At 36.0% G+C, this 17524-nt stretch overlaps 1 protein-coding gene across 1 annotated transcript in view; it reads right to left on the reverse strand.

Moving 5' to 3' along the window:
* OTOGL (otogelin like) overlaps positions 1 to 17524 on the reverse strand; it is a 410237-nt gene that overhangs the window by 272576 nt on the left and 120137 nt on the right. Inside the window, exons 15-17 of the mRNA XM_053719241.1 lie at positions 16326 to 16450; positions 10191 to 10400; positions 2520 to 2685 (exon numbers count right to left, since the gene is read on the reverse strand). Coding sequence (XP_053575216.1) covers positions 2520 to 2685; positions 10191 to 10400; positions 16326 to 16450 — 501 coding nt within the window. The remainder of the gene's footprint in view (positions 1 to 2519; positions 2686 to 10190; positions 10401 to 16325; positions 16451 to 17524) is intronic.

The following is a 17524-nucleotide window of genomic DNA, read 5'->3' on the forward strand; positions in this document are numbered from 1 at the left end:
TTGGCCGGTCCCAATGCTGCTTTTTAACGCCCGGTGGTATTACAAGTCCTGCAGGTACAGGTGTACCGCTCACTTTTTTGGCCAGAAATACTGCAAATCCACTTACGTCAATTGCGTATCCTCTTTTTTCAATGGGACTTGCATAGCGCCGGTATTACGAGTCTGACCAAAACTGAGCGGTAGACACTCTCCTGTCAAGCCTGGTACTGCATTTTAAAGTCAGTAGTTAAGAGTTTTACACTACAACGCCATAGCATAACACTCTTAACTAAAGTGCTAAAAAGTACACTAACACCCATAAACTACCTATTAACTCCTAAACCGGGGCCCTCCCACATCGCAAACACTAAAATAACATTTTTAACCCCTAATCTGCCGAACCGGACATTGCCGCCACTATAATAAATATATTAACCCCTAAACCGCACTCCCGCATTGCAAACACTATTTAAATATTATTAACCCCTAATCTGCCGGCCCTAACATCGCCGACACCTACCTACATTTATTAACTCCTAATCTGCCGCCCCCAATGTCGCCGCCACTATAATAAAGTTATTAACCCCTAAACCTAAGTCTAACCCTAACCCTAACCCCCCCTAACGTAAATATAATTTAAATAAATCTAAATAAAATTACTACAATTCACTAAATTATCCTATTTAAAACTAAATACTTACCTGTAAAATAAACCCTAAGATAGCTACAATATAACTAATAGTTACATTGTAGCTAGCTTAGGGTTTATTTTTATTTTACAGGCAACTTTGTATTTTTTTTAACTAGGTACAATAGTTATTAAACAGTTATTAACTATTTAATAACTACCTAGGTAAAATAAAGACAAATTTACCTGTAAAATAAAACCTAACCTAAGTTACAATTACACCTAACATTACACTACAATTAAATTAATTACCTAAACTAAATACAATTAATTACAATTTAAAAAAATTATCTAAAGTACGAAAAAAAGCCCACTAAATATCTAACTAACTTCTCATTTTACCATGTCATAAATCTCATATTTTAGACTGAAAGGGATATTAAACACTTTTAGATGGTAATATAAAATGATAAATCATATGTATGTATGTATAAAATTGTGAGCTTTTCAGTTCCTGTTAGAAATGGAAGTGCAGAACACTGTTATATTCTACACAGCCATTGGCTGCTCACCCTAGTGCCCTATTTATAACTGTCTGTAACTGGCCACAGCAGAGAAGGTAACCTAAGTTACAACATGGCAGCTCCCATTGTTTTATAGTTACTTAGGGGTTTATTTAACAAGGGACGAATGGCCCCTGTTCCCCTTGTTTCCCCACGAGCCTTCAGGCTCGCCGGAAACAGGAGTTAAGAAGCAGCGATCTTAAGACCTCCTTTACTCATACGTCGCCTCTGAGGCAGCGTACAGCAATCTGCCCGATCGTGTATGATCAGGCTGATTGACACCCTCTGCTAGCGTATTGGCCGCGAATCTGCAGGGGGCGGCATTGCACAAGTAGTTCACTAGAACTGCTTGTGCAATGCAGAATGCCAACAGCGTATGCTGTCCGCTTTCAGCGATATCTGGCGGACATGATACGCTGCAGCATATCATGTTCACCAGGCATTGTTAGACTAGCCCCTAAAACTTTTGTCACTATTTAAACATCTAATGAAATTTTAAGAAATACATCTACATATTATTCCCAAACTAATCTTTTCTATTACTGCATCATTCTATCTAGAATGTATTTAGGGCCAGATTACAAGTGGAGCACTAAATATCACTTTCATGAAAGTGATATTTGCACTCCTCTTTGTAATACCAGCGTAGGCTAATGTGCACTGGTATTACAAGTTCACAGCAATGCGCTCACGAGAGCGTGCTTCCATAGGCTCCTATGGGAGCCTTGTTCTGATGCCGTCAGACAGCATCAGAACATCGTGCAGCGTAGGGGGTAAGTAGCACAGCGATGGCAGCAATCTTAAATATATATGTATATGCTGACATACATATATATTTACAGTATGTGTTAATATGTGTATATACACATATTAACACATAAATATATATGTATATAAGCATATAAATATATATACGTATATATATATATATATATTAATTTACTGGGAACACACCGCAATGTAAAGGTACTTTGAGTGCCATTTTTTTTATAACCCCCCAATTACATTAACTTTAAAGCCCCAAAATACTTCCTAGTGCAGTTATTTTATAAAAAAAATAAAAATGTGGCTATCTTTATTTTTAATAAAATACACTACACAGTATTTTGTGGGCATTTGGAGCACATTTATAAAATTAACCAGAGATCTGATCTCTGGTTAATTTTATAACCACTAAGTGCTACTGCGAGCTCAAGGGTAGTAATAACCAGACACTTGTAATGGCTGGTTAATTATTGCACGCCTGCAAACATGCAAATTTGCCCATTTGCATGTGCGCAATAATTTAGAGATCCACTTGTAATCTAGCGCTTAGTGTTTAATGTTCCTTGAAATATAATGATACTCACAGTGACACACAAAAGTTAATGGACTCTTCAAAATATTTCCCTTCAGGGCAGTTGCATCCTTCAACACATTCATTATCACAGACTTCTCCAGAAGAAACAGATGAGCAGGTACGACCACAATAGGATGAACATTGATAGTATAACATGCCATACCGACAAATTACACCTAAGAAAAAGAGTTTACAGTTAGATGTGTAATATTTGCAAGATTTCATTTTGTAAGAAAATAAAGGGCTAGATTGCAAGTGGCGCGTTAACATTAGTACATGCACGATATTGAAATATCACAGGCACATTAATTTGTGCGCGTATTACAAGCTAAATGTAAACACGTTCGCTCGAGCGCAATCAAATTTAATGCACAACGGGTTAGCACAACTGAAGACCTTGCGTAAAGGGTTAAGGATAAAATAAAAGTTGCACCAAACACAACATAAATGCATTAAAATTAATGTTTACACTCATATAAACACTATCTGATAAAAAAAATTATTAATAATTTATTAATAAAAAATATTTATTAGGGTTCAAAGGTATATGGTATATGGCCATGTATTTAACGGCAAATGGCTTTAATATATATATATATATATATATATATATATATATATATATATATATATATATGTCTAAATAATAATTCAATAATAATATTCAATAAACTATTTTACTGTGTATTTATGTAAATATTTCAAATTCCAATGTTTTCACATACAGGAAAATTTTATTTTTATTTAAATTAAATATTTTTATATATGTCTACGTATATAAATAAATATATATAACAGGTGGCCCTCGTTTTACAACGGTTCAATTTACACCGTTTCAGAATAACAAACTTTTTTCCAGTCATGTGACTGCTATCGAAAAGCATTGAGGAGCAGTGCATTTATTAAAATAGCCAGTAGGTGGAGATGTCAGCTTGTGTTGCAGCAAAGCCAAGCAAGCTGAAATGAATCAGTTTAACCAGACCTGAGCTATCGAGCAGATTTCTATAAATCAGTCCAGGTTGGAATGCCTAGAAAGAACCGTTTGCAGAAAAATGCAAGTGAAGTCTGTGTTGTGTGATTATTTTATTAGGTTATAATGCTGTTTAGCAAATGTTTTTGTTAATTTAACTTAGTTTAATTATATATTATGTGTTGTGTGATTATTTTATTAGGTTTATAATGCTGTTTAGCATTTAAAGTCTTCATTTAAAAGCTTTAAAAATAATGTATTAGGTGTTACTTATGACAATTTTAAGAGGGGCCTGGAACCCAACTCCCTCACTTCCCATTGACTTACATTATAAACTGGGTTTCAATTTATAACGGTTTCGATTTACAATCATTCTTTCTGGAACCTAACCCCGGCGTAAACTGAGGGCTACCTGTATATATATATATATATATATATATATATATATATATATATATATATATGTCAGTTTTTTTTCGTCTGCTCTCTCTATTAAAGTCTATGGAGAGAATACGGGGAGTATGCAAGGTCACAATATCTGTAGTCCTGAAGTTAACGCACGTCGGGTTTCACTTGCACGCAAAAGTTTTACTTTATACTTGTAATACGCAGGCTAACCCGTGTGCGCAAAATCTTTACTTCTGGCAGTGTTAACACTTGAGCAAAAACATTAAATAGCACGCCACTTGTAATCTGGCCCGAAATAGGTAAAAAAAAATTGTATTTGTCATACACAATCTGAGAATTTTTCCATATTTCCTTAAATTCAACATCTTATCTCCCTACAAAATGTTAAAGAAATAAAACAATATTGTAATAAACATTCAGTATTTATTTTGTCTGCTTTTGCTGTAAAATACCTCTGAATATTTAGTTTCTCTCTGTCTAGAGAGGCTAAACATTCTACACAGTCATTGGTTAGATCAGATCACAAGTCCATTTAAATATGTCTATTACTGGCTACAACAACTTAAACCAGGAATATGAATTTCACCAGGCTTCTTTTTTGGGGGATTGCTCAGAATTTTAGTCTTTCTAACTCAGGATCTTGCTAGTACCAATGGATTTCCACCCTGATCAACGTTATGGATCTCCAGATATCTGTTATAGAAAGGCAGCCTGCAGTGTACAATGTCAGAATATGTACAGCTACAAAAAAACACAGATAAATGAGTGCTCACTAACAGTATGAAGAGATATAAGAAGAACTCCTCGAGTAGGAGATATATGCAGGAGAACATTAGGAAATCCAGGAATGCTGTTTTATGTATGTTACTTTGTTTATTGTCTGACAGTTATAGTTTATAAATGACTGCCTGCTTGTATATTATGCTGCTACCTTTTTGCCTCTAGTTTACTTTGCATGAACAGTTGAGTTTTCAGATCTTTTAGTATGATGTTTCAATCTACTACATTAATATTTGTTTTATTGTGTAGGGAAACTAATATTAATGGATATTGCTTATTAAAGCTATTTTAAAAGTCTGTATATTTAGTTGTTTCTCTAATTTCTCATTAAAGAGTGGGATAGTAAGAGGTGGGATGGGGTAGAGATTGCAAGACATAGAGGAGAACAGTGAGAGACAAAGGGGGTTCATAGAGAAAACACAGGAAATGAGAGAGGAAAGGAAAATAAAATTGATGGAAAATGGGATAAATGTAGATAAACGGAGAGAGAGTGTTTCTTTAAAAATAAAATCTAATCTTTATTTGTTTGGTTGAGAGGCAAAGGGGTGGTGTTTTGGAAGCTGGCAACCTTGAAAATCACCTCTGTTTAAAACGTGTTGAAGCATCCATTTGACTATATTTATAACCCATATACTGCATTCTATGGATACTTTAAATTACTTAAAGGGGCAGTCTAGTCAAAATTAAACTTTCATGATTCAGATAGGGCATGCAATTTTAAACAACTTTCCAATTTACTTCTATTATCTAATTTGCTCAATTCTTTAGATATTTCTTTGCTTGAAGAAATAGCAATGCACATGTGTGAGCCAATCACACAAGGCCTTTATGTGCAGCAACCAATCAGCAGCTACTGAGCATATCTAGATATGCTTTTCAGCAAGTGATATCAAGAGAATGAAGCAAATTAGATAATAGAAGTAAATTAGAAAGTTGTTTAAAATGACATACTCTTTCTAAATCACGAAAGAAAAAAATTGGGTTTCATGTCCCTTTAACTCAAATAGAATATCCAGTATATATGCAGTATATAGTCTAAAAGCAAGATATATTATAATTATCGGGTTAAATTCTTAGTTAATATAAAGGTCAATTATTCAATCACCTACTATCTACTATAATCAATTAATCTAGTCTTAAAGGGACATGAAACCCAAAATGTTTCTTTCATGATTCAGATAGAGAAAACTATTTTTTTTAAAAAAAGTTTTCAATTTACTTCTTTTATAAAATTAGCTTTGTTCTCTTCTTATTCTTTGTTGAAGAGATATCTAGATAAGTAGAGTGCACGGGCGCGATCCGATATCGATCGCAGTTTGCGGCGCAAGCGAGGGAACCGGCGTCGCCCGCAGTTTCAGCTCGCAACTCGAGCCATCCCATATAGGTCGCCGTCAGATGCTAACGTGCCGTAAGTCTCACAAACCAGCGATGTCCAGAAATCTGCGTAAGTACAAATTTCTGGCGTCGCCAGTGACTTGCGCCACGTTAGAATCTGCTGGCGCCTATAAAACCTGACTAAAGTTTAAAACACCCGCACTGTCTAACACGCCTCCCTAACATAGCCCGCACTGTCTAACACGCCTCCCTAACATAGCCCGCACTGTCTAACCCTCTATCCGCTATCCCCCCTCACTAGCCTAACAATAAAAAAGCTATTAACCCCTAAACTGCCGCTACCGTACCCCGCCGCAACCTAATAAAGTTATTAACCCCTAAACCGTCGCTCCCGTACCCCGCCGCCATCTATATTATATCTATAACCCCCTAAATATATTAAAATTATTAACCCCTAATGTAAGCCCCTTACACCGCCGCCATCTCTATTAAAATGATTAACCCCTAATTTAATCTACCTACCCCGCCGCCAGCTATATTATCTATATTAACCCTAAGTATATTATAGTTAATATAGTTATTACATTATATATATTAACTATATTAACCCTAATTATATTAGGGTTAATATAGTTACTATAGTATTTATATTAACTATATTAACTCTATCTAACCCTAACACCCCTAACTAAATTTATATTAAATTAATCTAATTAATTTATAAACTAAAATATTCCTAAATACTTACCTATAAAATAAACCCTAAGATAGCTACAATATAATTAATAATTACATTGTAGCTATGTTAGGGTTAATATTTATTTTACAGGTAAATTGTTAATTATTTTAACTAGGTATAATAGATATTAAATAGTTATTAACTATTTAATATCTACCTAGTTAAAATAATTACCCAATTACCTGTAAAATAAATCCTAACCTAAGTTATAAATACACCTACACTATCAATAAATTAAATAAAGTACAAACATCTATCTAAAAATACAATTAAATTAACTAAACTAAATTACAAAAAAAAAAAAACACTAAATTACAAAAAATAAAAAAAAGATTACAAGATTTTTAAGCTAATTACACCTATTCTAAGCCCCCTAATAAAATAATAAACCCCCAAAATAAAAACAATTCCCTGCCCTATTCTAAATTAAACATATTTCAAAGCTCTTTACCTTACCAGCCCTTAAAAGGGCCTTTTGTGGGGCATGCCCCAAAGAATTCAGCTCTTTTGCATTCAACAAATACAATACCCCCCCCCATTACAACCCACCACCCACATACCCCTATTCTAAACCCACCCAAACCCCCCGTAAAAAAGCCGAACACTACCCCCCTGAAGATCTCCCTACCTTGTCTTCACCACACCGGGCCGAACTCCTGATCCGATCCGGGCGATGTCGTCCTCCAAGCGGCAAAGAAGAATTCTTCCTCCGGCGATGTCATCCTCCAAGCGGCAAAGAAGAATTCTTCCTCCGGCGACATCTTCCTCCAAGCGGCAGCAAAGTCTTCATTCTTCCGGCGGCATCTTCAATCTTCTTTCTTCGCTCCGCCGCCGCGGAGCATCCATCCCGGCCGACTGCTAAACTTGGAATGAGGTACCTTTAAATGACGTCATCCAAGATGGCGTCCGCCGAATTCCGATTGGCTGATAGGATTCTATCAGCCAATCGGAATTAAGTTAAAAAAATCTGATTGGCTGATTCAATCAGCCAATCAGATTCAAGTTCAATCCGATTGGCTGATCCAATCAGCCAATCAGATTGAGCTCGCATTCTATTGGCTGTTCCGATCAGCCAATAGAATGCGAGCTCAATCTGATTTTTTTAACTTAATTCCGATTGGCTGATAGAATCCTATCAGCCAATCGGAATTCGGCGGACGCCATCTTGGATGACGTCATTTAAAGGTACCTCATTCCAAGTTTAGCAGTCGGCCGGGATGGATGCTCCGCGGCGGCGGAGCGAAGAAAGAAGATTGAAGATGCCGCCGGAAGAATGAAGACTTTGCTGCCGCTTGGAGGAAGACGTCGCCGGAGGAAGAATTCTTCTTTGCCGCTTGGAGGATGACATCGCCCGGATCGCCCGGATCGGATCAGGAGTTCGGCCCGGTGTGGTGAAGACAAGGTAGGGAGATCTTCAGGGGGGTAGTGTTAGGATTTTTTAAGGGGGGTTTGGGTGGGTTTAGAATAGGGGTATGTGGGTGGTGGGTTGTAATGGGGGGGGGGGGGGTGATTGTATTTGTTGAATGCAAAAGAGCTGAATTCTTTGGGGCATGCCCCACAAAAGGCCCTTTTAAGGGCTGGTAAGGTAAAGAGCTTTGAAATTTGTTTAATTTAGAATAGGGCAGGGAATTTTTGTTATTTTGGGGGTTTATTATTTTATTAGGGGGCTTAGAATAGGTGTAATTAGCTTAAAAATCTTGTAATCTTTTTTTTATTTTTTGTAATTTAGTGTTTGGTTTTTTTTGTAATTTAGTTTAGTTAATTTAATTGTATTTTTAGATAGATGTTAGTAGTTTATTAAATTTATTGATAGTGTAGGTGTATTTGTAACTTAGGTTAGGATTTATTTTACAGGTAATTGGGTAATTATTTTAACTAGGTAGATATTAAATAGTTAATAACTATTTAATATCTATTATACCTAGTTAAAATAATTAACTATTTACCTGTAAAATAAATATTAACCCTAACATAGCTATAATGTAATTATTAATTATATTGTAGCTATCTTTTGGTTTATTTTATAGGTAAGTATTTAGATTTAAATAGGAATATTTTAGTTTATAAATTAATTAGATTAATTTAATATAAATTTAGTTAGGGGTGTTAGGGTTAGATAGAGTTAATATAGTTAATATAAATACTATAGTAACTATATTAACTATATTAACCCTAATATAATTAGGGTTAATATAGTTAATATATATAATGTAATAACTATATTAACTATAATATACTTAGGGTTAATATAGATAACATAGCTGGCGGCGGGGTAGGTAGATTAAATTAGGGGTTAATAATTTTTATATAGGTGGCGGCGGTGTAAGGGGTCAGATTACGGGATAGATAAGGTAGATGGCGGCGGTTTTAGGGGCTCACAGTAGGGGGTTAGTTTATGTAGATGGCGGCGGGGTCCGGGAGCGGCGTTTTAGGGGGTAATAACTTTATTAGGGATTTGGGGGGGGGGGGATCGCGGTTGACAGGGAGATAGACATTGCGCATGCGTTAGGTGTTAGGTTTATTTTAGAAGATCGCGGTTGACAGGGAGATAGACATTGCGCATGCGTTAGGTGTTAGGTTTATTTTAGCAGCTAGTTTAGGGAGTTACGGGGCTCCAATAGTCAGCGTAAGGCTTCTTACGGCTGCTTTTTGTGGCGAGGTGAAAATGGAGTAAGTTTTCTCCATTTTCGCCACGTAAGTCCTTACGCTGCATATTGGATACCAAACTGCGCGGGTTTGGTATACCTGCCTATGGCCCAAAAAACTGCGGGCGACGGCAGAAATATACGCGCGTAACTTCTAGCTTACGCCGTATATAGGATACCAAATCCGCGCAATTCTTGGCGTCGCCGGCTTTTGCGGGCGACGATTTTTATCGGATCGACCCCCACATGTCTGGAGCACAACATGACTTTAAATATTGCTGCCATCTAGTGCTCTTGTTTATGTATAGCATTCCTGCAAAACTGCTTCAATATAGTGTTGCAGACACGTGCACAATCTAATCTTACTTTAATGATTTTCAACAAAGGTTATCAAGAAAACAAAAAAGTTCATAGAAGTACATTGGAAAGTTGTTTAAAATTGTATGCTTTATCTGAATAGTGAAAGAAAAAAATGGGTTGTATGTCCCTTTAAGAGAATATTTACTGATTTTCATTCCACAATTTCTGAGAATCCATAATCACATCAAAACATCTAGCCCACTGATCTGTTAAAAAACTAATCTGTTCCAAAATAACTGTGTATGCAAACTCTTTAATATAAATGAATATAAATTAAAAAGATTTATAATACAGTAAAACATATTGAAATAAAAACAAATGATGTGCCCAGATTTACAGTATTTTTAAAAATGTTCTATTTCAAACATGATTGATCTAAAAAGCAGAAGGGTCAAAAATTCAAAGCAATTTCAGATTAAGGGGCTTCTGCTTTCTGTTACTCACCACAAAATGATACGTGTTGCCTGAAATGTATGGCGATACCATGCTTGCTGCAGACGTACGCATAGTGAGCAAGAGCGTTGCAAAGGCAGTTGCTTCCACATTTACATGCATCAAAACGACACAGCTGATAATATAATCCAGGGCTCACATATGAGTGACATGGTGCAAATACCTCTTGATTAATCACTTCACAATGCTTTGCGTATCCAACTGAAAGAAAACTTCTGTTTAACAGGGTGTTTACATTTGAAAAATAATTATCCAAAACATTAAACGAAGAACTATATTATATGGTACCCCAAAAAAAAAGGACTTTATTTTCCAAAATGAAAGGAAAATCATTAGACAGATTTTTGGCCATATATAGGCTATACAGTGATGGCACCCAATATGTTTTGAAACTACATGTCCCATGATGCTCAACTAGAGTGCCTAAGCATGATGGGTAGTTTCAAGACATCTGGGGTGCCAAGGTTAGCCATCACTGGACTAGACCCTATGCAAATACACAGTTCCTTCTGTATTTATTTCTAAATTTGACCAAGTCCCCATTGCAATTAACCTTAAGTGGGGGGACTGATATTTACATATGTGTATGTATTTATTACACATATCTGTCATATCCTGTACAGCTAACAAAGGGAAAGATTATGAGTGGGGTGCTAATTATTGCTCCGCTTGCAAGCTAACTGCGCTTGACTTCATCTTTTTCGAACGTCGGATATTGCGCATATTAAAAGTTAAGAGTAAAAAGTTGTACTAATCTGATATGCGCAAAAAGCCAAAGTTGTGATCGCATTAACGTATTCTCCCATAGGCTTCAATGGAGTGTGAAAAGTGGGAGAAAACCTAAGATCCTACTCGTGAAATATAACACATAAAATATTTTAAAAATATATATAACATTTTAAAAATGTATAAACATACTGTTTATTAATTTTTTAATAATTTATATATATTTATTTTATTTTATATATAATATTTCAACAACACACCTTAAGATTAGTAAATTTTCATGTGCGCTAACCCAACGGCGTTAAGATTTAAATTGAGAAATGTTCTTTTTATAATTAAATATATATTTATATATACAGGTATATATATATATATATATATATATATAATGTTGTTGTATTTTCCCCCGAAATCAACTTCACCCAGCAGTGATTCAAACCTTCTCCCTGCTGATGAGTGGCAAAAACCACGAAACAGTCTGTCCTGGGATGGTTATGAATAACTGCACTAACCCTAGTCAGTATATATATATATATATATCTGATACTGTTGATATAAAATATATTATTTATTTATTTATAAACATATATATATCCATTGGAATAGATATGCAGGTATATAATAATAGGTATATACAAATATGTATTTAAGAATAAAAAAAAGACGTTATCCTGTAATAAAAGAACATTGGAATGTTAAATGTTAAGTATAAATACATAAAAAACTTTAGACATGTATATGTATGTATCGCTATGTTAAATCCCTTTGCAGTCTCTATATCTTTGAGCCCTTATATCTTTTTAATGCAATTTTTTTTAATAATTTTTATTACATAGTGTTATTATGAGTGTAACAGAACCGTTAAATGTATTTTTGATGTCTTTTTTGACACCTTTTATTCGAGCGTAACAGTTAAACAGAGCTCTGAGGTCCCGCTAAGTCAACGTACGTTAAATTCAATTGCACTTGAGCAAACGATTTTACTTTTAACTTGTAATGCACTCGCTACTGCCGATGATCACAAGCACCCGCAATAAATCCGATATCGCCCACTCGCAACAGTTAGGGGCATATTTATCAAGCTCCGTCTTTGGGAAAACAACTTTCCAATTTACTTCTGTAATCTAATTTGCATCATTCTCTTGGTAACCTTTTTAAAAATTATAACCAGGTAAGCTCAGGATTGGTGGCTGCACATATATACCTCTTGTCATTGGCTTACCGATGTGTTCCGCTGCTCCTTTAATAAAGGATACCAAGAGAATGGAGCAAAATTAATAATAGAAGTAAATAAGAAAGTTGTTCAAAATTGTATGCTCTCTCTGAATCATAAAAGAAAAACAGTTTGTTTTTCATGTCCCTTTAACTATTTGCTATTCAGATTTGTTTAATGGCAACCACAGCCGTTGTTCCAAAAATTGTATTTTGAACAATCATTGAGCAAACATGCTCAGTATACCCATAATGCATACATAAAAATGGCATTTGGATTGTTTAACATATATATGATTATTTTCCTTAGAAAATGTACAAAGGGATCAATCCAAACAACATAATGGGGCCGATTTACCAAGTGTCTGTCCGACATGATCCGCTCAGCGGATCATGTCCGACAGACATTGCTGAATGCCGACAGCATACGCTCGGATGGATTGATGGCCGCAGCCTCAGAGGCAGCGGACGAGTTAAGGAGCAGCGGTCTTCTAGCTGAAACAGGGGCATCAGGGGTCATTTGGCCCTTGATAAATCAGCCTCAATGTTTGTAATCTTTATTTTGTGGTATAGTTTGACACATTTTTGCCTACTCTTTGTGTCTTAACGTTTAGATGTGTGAGTTGTTATTTTTGGACAGAGTTCGCAAGGGGATAAACAATAGTTTGTACAGTATAAACTTGGTGCAAATTATCATTTAGCGGTTCCAATTGACTTCAATTGGAGCTGCAAATAGTAAGCCACAGCTATATAAGGAAAGCGCAACATAATAGAAGTAAATTGGATAGTTGTTTACAATGTCATGTTCTATCCAATCCATTAAAGTTTGAAGTTTTTACTTTACTGTTCTTTAATACATTACAGCATTTTCTTACTGGAGCTTTATTTCCTGTTAAAGGGACATGATACCCAAATGTCGAAGCACTTGAAAGTGATGCAGCATAGCTGTAAAAAGCTGACTAGAAAATATCACCTCAACATCTCTATGTAAAAAAAGGAAGATATTTTACATTAAATTTCCTAAGTATTCACACCACTCTGTAAAGAAACTTTAAGCAGCCAGTCAGAATGCTTGTCCTAGGACAAGCTAAGGAGTGTGCATCTGGCATGTGCAGGCACAGTCATGTTAATTTCCTATTCAGTTTAAGTAAGTTCTATGAAATATCAAGAGATTCCCGTGAAATCTCATGAGTTCACAGCAAAGGCAAAGCATTTTTTTATTTTTTTGACTTGTAGCTGGACAGCAGCTGAAGTATAACTGTTTACACAGCACTCTGGTGAGCTGAGGACATTTTAAGGTAAATATCTTCCTTTTTACATAAAGAAGCTAAGGTGATATTTTCTTGTCAGCTTTTTACACTTATGCTGCATCACTTTCAAGCGATTTAGCATATGATTATTATGTCCCTTTAATAAACACAATTTTTGTTTTCATAAACAAATAAAAATAATGCTCATTGTACACGTTTAAACTGTTAAACAGCTGTAATTGTGTTATACAATAAAGTGAGCACAATTGTTTTTATATTCTACTTGCTCCTGTTTATTTTTATCTTTATCAAATACCCCACTTCCTCACTGAGGATTGAATCAAGTTATCTGACTGCTGGGTATTCATTAAATACTATACTCTGCCGGCTATCTGTCCGTTTGCATAGCCTGTATTTTCCTGTGTAACCGGCCTCCTCTTTCCTGGTCTCTGTGATTGGTCCCTGAGGATACGTGACAGATGCACGACTTTCGTTTCACTTGGATGAGTCTAACGGGCGACTCCATTGGCCCCGTCACGCCCTGCTAGGCACTCCGGTTGTGCCGCTATATCTTGTGAGTGGCCATCTGAGGGGGATCCTCTCCACACTTACCTTGCCGATAAAGTTTTTTCGCAACAATACTACTCTATGTGGCGCCTCTCTTTTTCCTTTCTTTTCAGGATTTCACTGAGTTTGCTAACATGCTTTTATATGTTACATACCGGTATGACTATTTTGTACTGTTATTCATAGACACCTGTTATACCTAAAGATCTTCAGTACATTTTGTACTTTTCTTTTGCTTAGGGCACCAATAACCTCAATGCTTATGCATAACATCTAGAATTGATCTATTTTTATTTAGAGGCAGTTAAGGTATAATATACAACTCACTAATACCTGTCACTGGTGGCCCTTTTGTCTGCAGCCGAAGCACTAGGGTCTACCCTGCTGTGTTTAATTTTGAGTAGCCTCACACAAACAGAAATTATATTCTGTCGTAAACATCAAGTATTTATTTGCCTCATTTGAAAGTAGATGTAAAATGCATTGTAAACTTGCTATATTGCCAGAAAGTTATTTTACAGTAAATTTAACAGTAGCAGCCACCCCCCTCCTATTCTCTATGAGATTTATTTATTGCCAGATTATGTACCATATATGTAATTTATATTCTATTAACATACATTTGCACAGCTTATCTAGTGCATGTATATTTCATATTATCAGGATTGCCTAAGCTTGTTGGGTGTAAGTTGACAATTAATGTAATAGCCTGTAACTTCCCTCTACGGTTCCATTGTCTATGTGCTATATTTGTGACTAGTAACTAAGGTAAAATACATACAGCCGCAAATGTATGTATTTCTCTGAACTAGACACCTGTATCAGCGATTGATTATTACTGCATATGCTGCAACTTACTTACCTGCAGAGCCCTTGGTTCCATTAAACCCACGAGAGAGTCTTGAGACCAGTAAAATAGCTACAATCATAAGGTAATATCTATCTAAAAATGAGGTTTCAAAACAATACAGACAGACAGCTATCTGTATAACCACTTCTATTTTGCAAGTCATCCTGTTTTGCCTGACTACTGTAACTTTGTGTATGTACATTTCTTGTCAGTATGTTAATATATGTTCATATGCTTAACCTCAATAAAAACTCATTTAAAAGAAAATGTAGTTTGTGAAGAAACCCACTATTTCATATTTTTTAGCACACCTTCAGGTTAGCGGTCGAGGAAAACCAAGACCTGAATCTATAGGAATCTATTAGCTGAAGGAGTTAGCACGCTCTCTTACCTCCAGATCTTAGCGCACCCAGGCCTTTGCTCGAGTGCTAAAATTTTACTTTCCACTAAAATGGGAGTAAAAATGGGAGCGCTATGGATTGTGCTAGCAATGTTAGCGCACATACTATTTTTCCACTCTACTTCTAGGTCATACTTCAAAGGTTGAGTCATTACCATGCTCCTTGAATAATGTAAATGTCATATGATTCTTTCTCATTTTCTCTAACAAGTTTTTATTTTTCGACATTGCTTTTGATATTTTGTTTTAATTTTTTTTTTCCACATGAGATGTGTTAAAATGTATATTTATTTAACAAGACCTTAAGGGCGTGAATACAAGTGGAATGCTAATTCTCGATTGCGCACAAACGATATTAGTGCTCCACTGAGTAATACCAGTAAAGCGCAATAAGACCATGAGCTTGAGTTCGCATTGCTAGGAAGCATTGCGCTCACAAGAGCGCGCTTCCATGGGCTCCAATGGGAGTCTCATTCTGATGCGGTCAGAGATGGCTTCAGAACCTAAGCGCAGTGAAGGGAGTTAGTAGTGCAGCAATTGTAGCTTTTTTAAATATACATGTTTATGCTTATTTACATATATATTTATGTGTTAATATGTGATACACATATAAATACATAAATCTATATGTAAATATTCATATACATCTATATTTACTGGGAACACGCAGTTCCCATAGACCGCAATGTAAAGGCACTTTTCAGTGCCGTTTTTTTCTAACACCCCACACCCACCAACTTTAAAGCCCCAAAACTGCCTAGTGTAGTTGTTTATTTTAAAAAAATGCTACATTTTTAAAATAAAAAATTATAATGCCCTCTATTTTGAGGGCATTTGGGGCACTTTGATAAAATTAACCAGAGATCTGAGTGCTAATTGCTATCGCCAGCTCGCAGTAGCAAAAACCAGCCGCTTGTAATTGCTGGTTATTTATCGTGCACAATAATTTAGTGCTCCACTTTTAATCTAGCCCTAAATGTTTTCTGTTCATCGTCTGTGCTTTTATTTCAGTAAGCAATGTCCCAGTGTAGGCATTTAAAAAAATTCCATCTATAGCCTATGCATTCAGTTTTACGCCAGATACATTTTAATGAGTAGCATTTTTCTTTTTAACATTTTACCATTTTGAAGATTTATGTCACATGGATCCACTACCGGAACGTTTACTGGAGTTAAGCACGCAGATGAAATCTTCCAAGCATTGGCATGAAGCTGGGGTGTCCCTTCAATCATACCTGCAGGGGAACTAATAGCAATAAACGCATCAGTTGTACTTCTCAGGTCCAACAGATAATTCAGTGATAAGACTGTAAATGTGATTCTCTTATTTACAAAGTAAACCGTAGGTAGCAACACAATGCCGTGTCTCAAAGTGACCATGGTGTTTGTACACTTCCTAATAAAGACCTAATTAAATATAAACCAAACAGAAACATAGCAAATCAATAGCAGTGCCAAAAATGTAGTATTCTAACCTAAGTTTAATCTGTTATACCATACATATATTTTATTTCCTTAGACAAATATTTTTAGTAGGTTTTACAAAATATGTTAGAGCACCAGTCTAGTTTAATATAATCTTGTAAAGATATGTGTTTAGCTCTTTGCATTCTACGAGTAAGATCCATGTGCAATAAACTTTTGCATTTCAAACATATCTCCATGATTAGTAGTAAATGCTGAAAGGTACTGCTGCATTATTGCGGATCGCCACATTTGGGAACACCGCTCCGCACCTTCGCTCCGTGCCGCCTTCGCTGTGGATGAAGATTATGGACCAACCTGGAAGAAGACCTTCTCCGCCGGACTTCAGGAACTGTGAGTATCTATTTGTTTTTTTTTTGGGCAATTTAAAAATTAAATAGAATGTGAGCTTAATCCTATTGGCTGATTGGATCAGCCAATATGATTGAACTTCAATCTTATTGGCTGATTGCATCAGCCAATAGGATTTTTTTACCTTAATTCCGATTGGCTGATAGAATTCTATCAGCCAATCGGAATCTAAGGGACGCCATCTTGGATGACGTCACTTAAGGGTACCTTCATTCAGTAAGAAGACTCCGTATGAAGAGGATGCTCCACGTCGGATGTCTTGAAGATGGACCCGCTCCGCGTCGGATGGATGAAGATAGAAGATGCCGTCTGGATGAAGACTTCTGCCTGTCTGGAGGACCACTTCGCCTGGCTTGGATGAAGACTTCTCCCGGCTTCGTTGAGGACTTCGGCCCGGCCTGGATGAAGACTTCTGCCGCTTCCTTGAGGATAGATGTCCGGTCTTCAGAACTGTAAGTCGATCTTCAGGGGGTTAGTGTTAGGT

This window comes from Bombina bombina, chromosome 6 (genome assembly GCF_027579735.1).
Source record: "Bombina bombina isolate aBomBom1 chromosome 6, aBomBom1.pri, whole genome shotgun sequence".
In the NCBI taxonomy this organism is placed as follows: domain Eukaryota; kingdom Metazoa; phylum Chordata; class Amphibia; order Anura; family Bombinatoridae; genus Bombina; species Bombina bombina.